Source organism: Garra rufa, chromosome 3 (genome assembly GCF_049309525.1).
Source record: "Garra rufa chromosome 3, GarRuf1.0, whole genome shotgun sequence".
Lineage (NCBI taxonomy): Eukaryota > Metazoa > Chordata > Actinopteri > Cypriniformes > Cyprinidae > Garra > Garra rufa.
The window spans coordinates 41,240,213-41,254,073 of NC_133363.1; the positions used below are offsets into that span (position 1 = coordinate 41,240,213).

Consider the following 13,861-nt stretch of genomic DNA (forward strand, 5'->3'; position numbering starts at 1 on the left):
GTGAGGTAGCTTGAACAATCAAGTAATAAATTACATAAATTGTTCACTTCTGGACATTATTGCAACAGTAAATATAAAAAAAAGTCTAATACCTGTATAAAAACAAATAGCACCTCAACTTAAAATACCCGGCAGGCATGTAAACAAATAAAAAAATAAAAGTGCCACAGTGTTTGCTGTGTGTCTGTGTGGAGTCAAGAGGTCTAACTCTGTGCCAACGCATAACTATAGATGTGTTAAAAATTAATGAGAATATCAGGGCTCTTAAAATTTCAAAATCTCTGGTAGCCCTTCGGGCAGGTACTCTTCAGATTTTGGTAGCCCGAAAATTAATTTAACTAGCCCAAATAAAAAAAGACTTTTTTTTTTTTTTAAATATAGAAAATCATATAGGAGTCTAAACTTAATCAAAAATGTTTTCAATACACAAATATAAACAAATATCAAGGAAGGAATTTTATTTCAGTATTTGGTGTATCTGCATTATTTTTAAATATCAATTTAAGGCAATTTATAAATCGAGTATATCATTTATTATATTAATTTAAAACATAAATATTACTGTCTTAATTGTTTAGTATTTTAGAAGACACATTAACTTCCTTCACATTTACAATGGAAATAAAAATTCATTCTCTGTCACAAGGGGGCGCTTTAGGAGCGCTGAAATACTTCGGTTTCCCTAGTAACGGCTGTACACAAAGCAGCATTAACATTGTTTAATCAGGCATGGAATGAAAATGCCAACGGCACGTTTCTGAGGACAGTCGGTTCCCTTCAGATACATTCATATAAAGACATCCGTGCCGTTTTTTGACTTTGAAACCTGCAGTGCGCATATTTCTTCAATGACATCATTGCCTTTTGAAGTTTAATTCAGCCCTATCGCGATTCTCGTCTTTCCATCCCCAAATGTAAGACCTCCTAAATTATAAATAAGACTTTTCTTATACTATTTAACATATGTAAAACTTTTTATGGCCTTAAATTTGACACAACTAAATTGAGGAGTTTAAGGACCTGCAGGAGCGCTCTACTTTACTATAGCCCGTCGGGCAGGCCGGTGAAACATTTTGGTAGCCCGACTGGAAAATACAATAGCCCCGGGACGTCGGGCTAGTGATTTTGCGAGCCCTGGAATATATATACAAATATGTCCGAGTCCTGATGGGGAGGTAACGTCCGATTCCGATCGAGTCTGAAACCACGTGATCGGGCCCGATCACAGATCTCTAATATACATATATACATATACATATATATACATATACATATACATATACATATACATATATATATATATATATATATATATACATATACATATACATATATACATATATATGTGTATATATATATATATATATATATATATATATATATATATATATATATATATATAGATTAAATGCATTCTGATTAATTGATTAATTGTTTTTTGTTGTTGTTTTTTTTTTTTATTTAACCAGAAAATACTCTCTTGACATTTTAAAATCTCTTTCACATGAGTGTCCTGGCCAAAATGGGCAGCAATACAGTCAGTTACATCACAAATGTACACCACACAAACAAACTAATGACACTTAAAACAATTCAATTTCTATTGGAGAGGATTCCAATCAAATGGTGCTGTATACATAAAAGCGTTCTTACCTCAGTTCGGATAAAAGGAACAGAAAGAATATAACAATTTTGTGAACAAAGAAAGTATTTCTTAATAATTTTCTGTTGCATAAAACAACTTTATAAATACTTAAGTACCAGTGCGTTTTGCATATAGCATATTTGAATGGAACAAAAAGAGCATATGGACTAAATGAGATGCAGATTTACTTACTGACAGCAGGTGGCGCTTATGGAACAGCAGTAATACAGTGTTGCTTGGTTACCTGCTATAAACAAGGCAGTGCTGTGCTTTTAAATTTTTTTCACTGACGAAAACGAGATAACGAAACAAAGACTCGTTTTGAATGACAAAAACTATGATGAAAAATCTATTGACATTTTCATCAATGAATAAAAACCATACAAATGTAAGGAAGGGATGATTTAGGAAGAGATTCATTCAGAACGAATCTGCTGCTTGGTTAGGAGGTTAGATGCGTACATTTGAACTGTAACATAGCTTATTGATCTATTTGGTGGGACATAAGCTAGCATACATTTGCTGCACATTTCATAAAACTTTAAAAAATGTCAGCATCTGAGAGAAAAAGAAGAGCAGACATATGAATAAATTTGACGACGCAAAAGAGAACTCAGTTCGGTTTAATTTTTTGAGCACAGACACTGAAGTAGCGCCTCTCACAGCGCACAAGTATTCTTTTGCGTCTTATGAATGGAAAAATACACACAATTTTGTTGAATTGTCCGTTTTGACGAGTATTCACGTAAACGTACTCAGTTACGTAATAGTTGAATGCAAACAGCTGGGAGAATATCGAACATGTATCAGTACTTTGCATCCATGTATTCAGTTTTAAAGAGACAGCAGCCTAATTTAGTTGCTATTGTCTGTGGCATTAATGTTTATCAAGCAACAAAAGAAAGACAGACAGACAGAAAATCACTTACTGCTCTTGACTTAATCACTTTAGTTGCCCTAATAATGATTAATTTAATTTTATTTATATATGTATAAATATGTATGCTTGAAAGAATTAAGAATGTAGTAAACAAGTTGTTATAAAGAATGCATAATTATACTATATAACCATTGGCATTTAATTGAAAAGAAGACCATGTTCTTATTTCTTTATGAGAAGTGGTTTAATTTATTGTGTGTCGCATTAGTTAAATCTGTCTATATTGATAAAACCTTAATATTAAACCTATACAGAGAGTTTAGTCATTTTAGAGAAATGCTCAATATATGCGTTACACTGTAAATAAACCCATTAGATTTTACCCGACTAAGTCTACTGTAGAGTAAAATTGTAAAACTAAAATTGTATGTTTATTTGACTCAAACTTAAACAATTCAGATGATTAAAGTATGGCTAAAATTAAATGCCATTTTAGTCAAACTATAACTAGACTAAATAAACTTTTGCTGTCAAAATTAACAATAATTTTCTCCTCTTTGTGTTCGTCTTCAGCATCTCTGGTTACTGTTAATGGCCGTTTACAGTTGGTTCATCTGCCAGTTAAAGAATTAGTTATTAAAAGTTCTAAATGTTTTCCTACCATTATTCGGAGGTGTGTTCGGTTAACAGGGATCCCCTCTAAATTAATGATGCTGTGTATGTTGCTTAGGCACTTTAACTGGTAAATTTCCCAGCATTAGGTGATTTCTGCTAAAAGCATTGCGACTGGTCTACACCAACACCATATTCATTTTTTTTTTTTTCACTTTATGAAGCTGTGTTTTTACATGAGAGGTGAGCCAACACAGGAAGGGTGGATTTTGAGTATCTGTTCACAAGCATTGCTTTGTCACTCTGTTTTAACACTTCAACAGCTCTGTTCAGACCAACATGACCAGTGCTTTCCCATCTACTCGGCCTTGATATGACTACCCTTATGTCTAGTGTTTGAAATATGCAGAATAATAGAAATTAATTTGTATAAGTGCTGATATTAGATAATGTGAAACCCTAATAAGAATCCCTATAGTCTAAATGACTTTGGTTATTTGTTGTTGTTTCACAGATTGTTTGGAAGCCTGTGATTGTCATTTTGACCTCAGTAGTGATCAATAATCCTCCTCCATGTCTTTTCCTAACAGAGCGGAACGTCGTACAAAGGTCCCTGCTCATTAACGAAGTACCTGTTTGAAAATAAGTGCTCCTGTCAGCTCTCTCACATTTAATTAGTAGAACGCAATAAAATGCCTCACAAATGGCACTGTGCCTCTACTTTATTAGTTGAATGGCTTTCCCTGGTTCAGTCTCTCAATGGCCTTATTTAGAAAGATGTGCCAAGCAGGCAAGCATTTTTTGTGACTTATCTGTTTTGGCTTGTTTTACTGTCTGGAGCAGCGTATTTGAAGGTACAGTTGGTATTTTCTCCTCCTCTGTGCTTGTGGGATTTTTGTAAGCGATGTTGTAAGAGATGTGTATCTCTCTAGAGTAAAAAAACAATACGTCTTTCTCAAGGCATACCTCAAAGGCCTGTTTGTACAAGTTTGACATTTTGTGTCGCACTATTATGAATCTCTGAGGTTTCCTCAACTTCCTGAGGTTTTGTTATACTTGAACTGACATATTCTTGTTAATGCCATTGGTTTTGGTATTGATATTGGTTTTGTGTCTGGGATGACTGGAGGGATTTATTTATTTTTTTGACATTGTGTTTTTTCATGTGACAAATAAAAAATTGCCATACATAAATGTATGATCCTGAAAATTCTTAGGTTAAAACATTTGTGACTCTGGACCACAAACCCAGTCTTAAGCACGGGTATATTAGTAGCAATAGCCAAAAAATACATTGTATGGGTCAGAATGAATGATTTTTCTTTAATGCCAAAAACCGTTAGGATATTAAGTAAAGATCATGTTTCATGAAGATATTTTGTAAATTTTCTACCGTAAATATACCAAAACTTATTTTGGTGAGTAATATGCATTAAGAACTTCATTTGGACGACTTTAAAGACGATTTCTAAAAAAAAAAAAAATTTTTTTTTTTTTTGCACCCTCAGATTCCAGATTTTCGAATAGTTGTATCTTGGCCAAATATTGTCCTATCCTAACAAACCATACATCAATGGAAAGCTTGTTTAGTGAAATTCTTAAAAAATTACCCTTATAACTGGTTTTGTGGGCCAGCGTCACATTTAATACACTTCATGTCATTTAGTGTGTGTGTGTGTGTGTGTGTGTGTGTGTGTACCTGGTATTCATCACGTTGTGGGGACCAAATGTCCCCACAAGGATAGTAATACCAGAAGATTTTGACCTTGTGGGGACATTTCTTAGGTCCCCATGAGGAAACAGGCTTATAAATCATGCACAATGAGTTTTTTTGAGTAAGTAAAAGTATGCACAATCTCCTGTGAGGGCTAGGTTTAGGTGTAGGGTAGGTGTAGGTCGATAGAAAATACGGTTTGTACAGTATAAAAACCATTACGCCTATGGAATGTCCCCATAAAACATGTAAACCCGTGTGTGTGTGTGTGTGTGTGTGTGTGTGTGTGTGTGTGTGTGTGTGTGAGTGTGTGTGTGTGTGCGTGTGTGTTTCATGTTTGCACATCACTAGTCTTTTTTTTTTTTTTTTTTTTGTAGAGTTGGGTTATAGTGTTTAAACCTAGCTTTACATGAAAAACAGGTCTACAGAATGTCCACATTTAGATACTGTAACTAAGGAAATGTGTGTTTGTGTATGTGTTGATTTCACACTGTCTGCAGAAGTAACCGTTATTCTCATACCGTACCTGTGGTTTTCTCTGCACATCTCACTGCAGCTCTTCCTGGAGCCTCTCATGCTGTCATGATGCTATTTCTGCAGTGCTAGTGGGATGATGTTTTACTCAGCAGTAAATTTCTTGTCCTGCTTTTACTACCCTGAGCACTACACTGATTTATGCAGTTCGTTTTATGAGCATCAGCTCCACTTACTGTTTCACACCACTGTTTTGGGTTGTCACCTGGAAAAGATAAGATACCCTCACAGTTGATAGTAATCACATGCGTCATGTCTCATTTGTTCGTTGTGACAGAAGTCATGGTTATGTGGGAATGTGAGAGTAGGAAAATGTTGCTCATTTTAATTTCTTTTTCTTTTGTAGATAGACAAGTTTGGACAGAACAGAGACTCAGTGTACTTCAAGGATGGTGTACGGCGCATCGATTTTGTCCTGTCCTACACTGACGACAAGGATGGAGACAAGAAAGCGGTAGGCCAATAATATACAAAACTTTCATCGTGATTTTATTAAGGGATTAATTCACTTCCAGAATAAGAAATTTACTTACCACCATGTCATCCAAGATGTTAATTTCTTTCTCTCTTTGTGACCTTTCCAACTTTATTATGTAATGCGTGAAGTCCAGCTAGTGCAAGACAGCAATTTATGGTTAAAAAGTTTTATTTTTAAAAAATGACTGATTGTTTCGCTAGATAATACCCTAAGAGTAGAGTCCTTAGAAGCTGCATTACACTTGCAATTTGGACCTTCAACTACACTATATGGAGAAAAATAATGTAATGTTTTTCTCAAAAACCTTAAAGGAGAAGTTCACTTCCAGAACAAAAAATTACAGATAATGTACTCACCCCCTTGTCGTCCAAGATGTTCATGATGTTTTTCTTTCTTCAGTCAAAAAGAAATTGTTTTATGAGGAAAACATTTCAGAATTTTTCTTCCGTATAATGAACTTCTGTGGTGCCTCGATTTGAACTTCCAAAATGCAGTTTAAATGCGGCTTCAAATAGGGGTGCAACAGATCGTAGATGATCCGTGATCCGTACGGACCAGCCCCCACGGTTCGGCATGCATGTGATTCGCGGATTAACTGTTACATTTATCCATCATAGAGTAAAGTTTATTTTAGTTTGCACGTTTTGTCTTACCAATTTACCCATTCAAACAATTTAAACCATTGCCGCAAAAGAGAACACGCGCACTGTTTTTTGTTTGTTTGTTTTTTTTCCCCCCTGCCGCACACACCTGAAGCGAGCACGCGCACAGAGAGAGAGAGAGAGAGAGAGAGAGAGAGAGAGGCGCGATTCAAACTGCGCGATTCACAGATTGATTCCTCTTTAACTTCTCTTGAACGGAAACGTACATACAAAGTTATGTTTAAATACCCGTTGTTTTATTCTGGTAAACACAGTCGGTTATATCTTCAGTGAATCGAAACAGCTGAGAAAGAGATGCGTGCCAGTATTTGGTACGTGCATTAGGCCTTAAAGAGACAGCATCCGATAAATATATGCAGTGAGAAGCACTAGTTATTTTACAAAGAATTATTAAATTTCTGCACCTGAATACTAGTATTATTGATTTATTTATGTTGTATTTATCTACACTTGTCATTTGTTACTGACTTTATTAGTTCAGCTAGTTTTTGCTGTGGATTAGAAGTACTTAAAGTAAGCATTCAGTAATTAATAAACAACAAACTTTTTTGTTTTATTTGTTTTTTGCTGATCCGAAAAATGATCCGATCCGTGACTCAAAATCCGTGATATGATCCGAACCGTGAGTTTTGTGATCCGTTGCACCACTAGCTTCAAATGATCCCAAATGCGGTTGTAAACGATCCCAGCTGAGGAAGAAGAGTCTTATCTAGCAAAATGATCGGTTATTTTCATTTAAAAAATAATCCTACATTGCAAACACTGGTAAACACTTCTTTAGCGAAGTGAACATGCAAAGAAGATCAAACACCCTTAACAAAAAAGGTAAAACAGCGATGTAGAACAATTTTGAAGTTCAGGGAGAACATGAGAGGATTTTTTTTTCGACATACCCTGACTGTCTTAAAACAGAAAAAAAAAAAGAGTTCAGGGAGAGCAAGACAAGACGAGCGTTTGACATTAAAAACTATATAAACTATATTTTTAATGAAAATTAAGACCCCTCTTCCTCGGCAAGAATACTTTTATAACCGCATTTGGGATCATTTGAAGCTGCATTTAACTTTCACCCAAAAATGAAAAGCCCATTGTTTACTCACGATCCAGGCATCATAGTATGTGACTTCCTTCTTTCAGACAAATGCAATCAGAGTTATATTAAAAATTATATATTTTTTTTCTTTGCTAAAGTAAGGAAATTTGACTTCCTTTGCTCCTGTAAACAAATGTTGGTTTTCACGAGACTCACAGGCGTATGCACAACGCCAACGTCTTGCGTCATCTGCCCGTAGCAGGTTCTGTGTACGACTGTAAGAGCAAGCCAGATTAAAGTGATTTGTTTGTTTTAGATATGGATATTTTTCTTACAAAAACAATGTGAGTAAACAATGGGCTTGTTTTTTTGACTGAAAAGAAAGATGTGAACACTCATTGATCAAAATGCAAACAAATGTACAAATTTTTGTTTGTTTTCCATTGTCATGATCCCATTATGCATTTTGATGCAGGGATTCCGATTGGTGTGCACTCTCCCCAAATGTTCTGTACTTGGCCTTGTTAAGCAACCAAACGATGACTGATGCTTAATATTGCTCATTGTGTACAAAAATAGTCTGATGGGGATCTGTATGTAGGCGTGCAGTGGTGGTGAGATGGGGTGAGATGTCTGCTGGGTCATAAGGCGCAGTGAAAAAACAGTGAGTCAGAGTCAGACAGAAGCTGTTGCACAATAAACTGCATAAATTGCATAAAACGAGGGCAGGGGTCAACCACTTCTCTCTCGTCAGACCCTTCATTCAGTTCAATCGCTGAGAACACTAAAGGGTTTGCCCGTGAACCTGTTTGATCTGTTTCCTCCTGTATGCAGAGGTTGATGCGTGGTCAGGCTCTCTTCTTAATGAAGGTCATATCCCTTGAGTCATCCATTCAAGATGCTGTTCCATAAGATAAGATGTTGTAGCCATAGGTCACCGGTGCTTGTGGGAAATACAAGTTTTCTCTAAAGACGTAGTTCAAAGCTTGTTTACAACCTTCAGTACCTAAAATGTCACACTGTTACAGATACAAAGTTAAATCAATAGATTACTTAAATAATGATAAAACAGAGGAAAAGACCAAGAATTATATAGAAAACGCCTGATGTTTTGTGTTGTTTTTCCTCCAGGAGAGAAGAAGAGAGTTTGAAGCCAACCTGGAGAACGCCGGTCTTGAGCTGGAGACTGAAGATAAATCGGTGAAGTTCTAAGCCACACAAGCCCCCTCATGGTTGCATTTTTTTTTAATGCATTTTTTTTTTTTACATTTTATTTTTTACCTCCTCTATCAAAGTTCTATCAAAAAATCTGTATATAATAGATTTGTCATAATATATATGCCAAGTTTTGTCATGAAACTTTAGATGGCTAATGATATTTGTAAACTAATTATATTCGCAGTGTTAAACTGCTTTGCGCAAGCTGATTGGTTTATTTTGCATACGCAGCCAATGAGCTTACTGCTTCATGTTTAAATCACTGGTTAACATCCAGAGCATTTTGCAGCATGCTTTCAGAGTTCCTCTGAAATCCTCCACCTCCCCAGCTCCACCTGTATAGATCTGCTACGGGTTATTAAATATGCTATTTGTGCAGCAGTAGTATGTCTTAAATACTCACAGCACCATATCGGCATATATATTGGCATTAGAAAGTTCCTGTACTTTTTTTTTTTTGGCAGCTGCAATAATCTACAACAGCAATAACTAACAGCAGCAGCAATTCAATAGCATAGCAGATCTATTGTGCTAAGACCAAATGCATTAACATTGTCATATCCATTACCATGCTAATCTTTTGAGAATTGTCATGATAGAAATGTATATATTACAAGATCATTTGATGTGATGTGATTGTGCATTTGAAAATTAAAATGTAAACTTACATTACTCAACACGAAATTATCGCGCCCCCCCCCCCCCCCCCCCCCAGGAGTCAGATGACCGTAAGACGTATTATTTGAAGATCCACGCTCCGTGGGAAGTGTTGGCCACCTATGCTGATGTGCTAAAAATCAAAGTGCCCTTTAAAGCAAGTGATATTCCCAAAGCTCGAGAAGTTCCTCTGGAGTGGTTCACTCACCCTTTCCGGCTGCCAGACAACATCATGAGGCCAGAGCCGGACTACTTCACCGCACCTTTTGACAAAAGCAAAGTCGACTTCTTCCTCATCGATGATAAGGACACATTTTTTCCTCCCTCCACTCGTAATAGGATAGTGTACTACATCCTGACCCGTTGTTCTTACTACAAGGAAGACCGAAAAGAGAAAGATAAAACGGGAATTAAACGACTGCTGAACAATGGCACCTACACCTCAGCTTATCCCCTTCATGATGTGAGTGTATATCACTATATGACCATTCAAAAATTTGGATTCACTGAGATATATATACATTTTTTTAATAAACTAAATTTATCAAAAGTCACAGTACCATGAACCTTCTATTCATCAAAGAAATTCAAAACTAAAATTCAGCTTTGCCATCACAGAAATAAATTACATTTTAATATTTCACAATAATACAGTTTTTGATCATATACATTTAGCCTTGGTGCATTGCACACAACAGACGACTTTTAAAAAGATTTAAAAACCTTTTTCTGTTTGTTCCTCAGTGTCAGTATTGGAAGAAGGCGCAAGACATGCAGTGCGAGAGTGAGAGGTATCATCTGTACAGATACTGGGCTCGATTCCTCTGCTTCTACAAGGAACAACCACTAAATCTGATCAAGTGAGGACACGGCAGACACAATGCAGACATATCTGACAAAGAGTGCACTAACCAAATCTGAAGCAGATGCATCATCATTACGATGCTGTTGCAAGATTACATCTTAGTAGAAGCTGTACTGTATATGATTTACCTCACTTTTCTAGAGCAGCGTATCAAACCAATGTTACATTTCCTGTTTGCATTTTGTCATAGGAAGTACTATGGTGAGAAGATTGGTATCTACTTTGCCTGGCTGGGCTTTTACACAGAAATGCTGTTCTTTGCTGCAGTCATGGGTGTGATCTGTTTTGTTTATGGTGTGCTCAGTTATGAAGACAACATCACAAGGTTAGTTACACTGGCAGGTTATGTGGGTCAAATAACACCCATTCTTGCCTCTTGAATCTGAAACTGTGTGGTTACATGAATTTTTAATAACCCTTTGCTATTTGTGACAAATTACAGTGCCTGATAACTGTAAAAACTAAGCCATCAGACAGGAAGGTGTTCATTTATTAAGGGTTCTGGTGCGTAGAGCCGAAACCCTATTGTAATTGTTAGAATGGCCAAGGATCAGCAATCTCCATGTTAAACTGATCTGGCAGACCAACATGTAAGTCATAGAGACTTGAAGCTTGAAGGGATGGTGGTACTCACACCATCTACAACGTCACCAAGGTTCGTCACAGACTCAAGTGTCTAATGCTGTCAGAATCCTTGGCTCAAATCCGTCCGTTACCCCGGATTTTTTGAAAAACCTACTTTTGTGAACTAGTCCTATTTTTTTTGCCCGATCGGAACCAAACTAGTGCAGGAAGATTCTCTGATTGAATATCAATAATTATCAAAAAAAAAAAAATTGAACTTTCAAACCTTCGTTGCAAAGGTGTCAGAACATTCAAAGGGGCAGTGCTGCCTTACTACAATGGCTATAACTTTTAAACGGAATGACATATTTTTGCCAAACTCACAATGCGTATATAAGAGCTAAATCTGAGATGCACTAAAAAAAAGCCACAGAGTTTGCCCCACTGGTGGCGCTATAAGAGGGAAAAAACATAAAAACAGCCATAATTACACAACCGTTTGTCCTATCGACATGAAAATCGGTACGCACAATCTTGGTCCAGAATGCCACAAGTGGCTATATGGACATTTTCGTATCTCAGAAAACATGACCAAGATAGGCCAATGAACTTTGAGCACCTATTAGTCTAGCTTAACAGAGGTCGATTGAACAATGTTTGGTAGGCCTGTTTGACTCACTGCTCTAAAGGTCTGTGAGAAATTGAGGGGTTATCGCATTTTCCAAGGGCACAAACGATTGTATATTGCACGGTTTTTCACACATAAGCACAATATTCATATCATACGATAGACCACCTCATTCAGAACAACTTGCCTTTAGAATCACTGCTGTCAAAAACTGTTTGTTAAATGACTGAGGAAAAAAACTACTCTTGGGAACTAGTCCTAGGGTTTTTTGCTCAATCTTGAAAAAACCTCTGCAGTACAATTCTTTGGACTCTCTAGGTCCACAATTATTAAAACAAAATTGACATGTACCCTTTTGGAAGCTATAACAGGGTCGTTTAGAAAAGGGGCCTCTTCAACTATACCCAAAAGCCTATAAAGCCTAAAGGAATACTCAGATTTTCAGAAAACATGGTGAGCACATGTGACAAGTGATTCTAAACAAGCATGCAAAGTTTTAGGGAGGTTGGACCACAGCTGGCACTATAACAGTCATTATACATAATAGCATAACAGCTAAAAAATCATATCATATTTCTATGGTAAATTACGTAGATTTTTTCATGTACTTAAATGCACTTAAACCCTGGTAATCGCTATATTTCTAATTGTTTTTGCATTTGAACTATATATTGTTATATTGAATGAGATGGCAATATGTGTGGTCTACATAGTATCAGTCAAGTGTTTCCTATTTTCTAAAGCTAAAAAATTCTAATGTTTCTTAAGCTGTATATTATGGAAGCATGTTGTCACCACAGAAAGCAAAGTAATTGTGTCTTTTAATCTCAAAGTTCAGAATTCTGAGAAAAAAAAGTCACAATTGCTAGATAAACTCATCTTTGAGATATGAATGCAGAATTGTGAGATTCTGAGGAAAAAAGGTAAGGGATGTAAATTCTGGGGGGAAAATATAATTAAACTCGGAATTGAATGAATGAATGAATGAATGAATGAATGAATTTTAATAAAAAGTTTATATCTTGCATTTCTGACTTTTTTTCCCCAGAATTGCGAGAATCAGTTTGTGAATAGTTAGAGGAAAAAGTCACTTATTTATTCCATGGAAAAACAGGCTTCCATAGTATATGACAGTATCTTTTAAAAATACTTTTTTTTTTTTTTTTTAAACAATTATAAAAAGCAAAACCATTAAGGGCACACACGATCTCGAATGTGATTAGATGGACTCTGGAGCCTGTGAGTTTGTTTTTCCAGTGTTGATGATGTTTGTGGAACATGCTCATAATATCATGTTTGTTGTTAGACCTGAGTAGTTAATTTGTGTCTAAGATTTTCCATCGTGTGGCAATACTTTTTTTCTACTACGCTGATGTAATGCAGCCAGAGGGGAACTGAGATTTTGGTCACATTCGCTTCTGCATATTAATATTTCTCTCCATTGCTCTCCCTGTTTTCAGTAAGGAGATCTGTGACCCAGAAATCGGTGGGAGGATTGTCATGTGTCCACTCTGTGATAAAAAGTGCAGCTACTGGAAACTCAACTCAACGTGTCTGTCCTCCTGGGTGGGAAACAATTTTAGATGCACTGTTTAAATAATTAATAATGATTTCCCTACATCACAGAATGATCTTTTTGTTTTTTCTTTAGCAATCCCATCTATTTGATAACGAGGGGACTGTGTTCTTTGCCATGTTCATGGGCATTTGGGGTGAGTGCACTCTTATTGTTTAAAACGCTAGCTTAATAGCGCCATCTAGTGGTTAGAAGGATATTGCTAGTCAGATTTAGAACCTAATGAGAGATTACCAACTGTGCATGAAGCATTTTGAAGTATTGTCAAATAATTGGTCACAGAATTTGTTCACTAGATAAATTTATAATGAAGAAGCACAATTTGTGTATGCCTTTTGAAAATGTGTCTTTAATCACTTGAGGGTAGTGGTGCATGTTGATTATCATTACTGAACACTGAATTTATTTCACACACAGGCCTCAAAATGACCTTTGTTTATGCAGTGATTTGATTAATCGGCACTGTGTGAATATTTCTGCACTCAGCACACTGTGTATTCATAAACTTTTGTAAGACCTTGTTTGAATGCAGTTATTGTAAGATAAAAAGAAAACAACGTGTGACACCATGGGCAAAGCTTGTTAGATTTAAATAAAATTGATATTAAAGGGAAAGTTAACAATTCTGTCATTAATTACTCGCCCTAATGTCATTCCTTTTTAATATTCAGAACACAAATTAAAATATTTTTAATGAAATCCAAGAGCTTTCTGCATAGACAGCAACACAATTACCACGGTCAATGCCCAAAAGGCTAGTAAGGACTTTGTTAAACTAGTCCATGTGACATCAGT

At 36.1% G+C, this 13,861-nt stretch overlaps 1 protein-coding gene across 1 annotated transcript in view; it reads left to right on the forward strand.

The window, feature by feature from the left end:
- The window catches only part of ano5b (anoctamin 5b), a 42,635-nt gene that overhangs the window by 17,068 nt on the left and 11,706 nt on the right, over positions 1 to 13,861 (forward strand). The window contains exons 4-10 of the mRNA XM_073836617.1: positions 5,732 to 5,839; positions 8,690 to 8,758; positions 9,492 to 9,896; positions 10,178 to 10,293; positions 10,489 to 10,623; positions 12,951 to 13,056; positions 13,142 to 13,202. Of these exons, the coding sequence (XP_073692718.1) occupies positions 5,732 to 5,839; positions 8,690 to 8,758; positions 9,492 to 9,896; positions 10,178 to 10,293; positions 10,489 to 10,623; positions 12,951 to 13,056; positions 13,142 to 13,202 (1,000 nt within the window). The remainder of the gene's footprint in view (positions 1 to 5,731; positions 5,840 to 8,689; positions 8,759 to 9,491; positions 9,897 to 10,177; positions 10,294 to 10,488; positions 10,624 to 12,950; positions 13,057 to 13,141; positions 13,203 to 13,861) is intronic.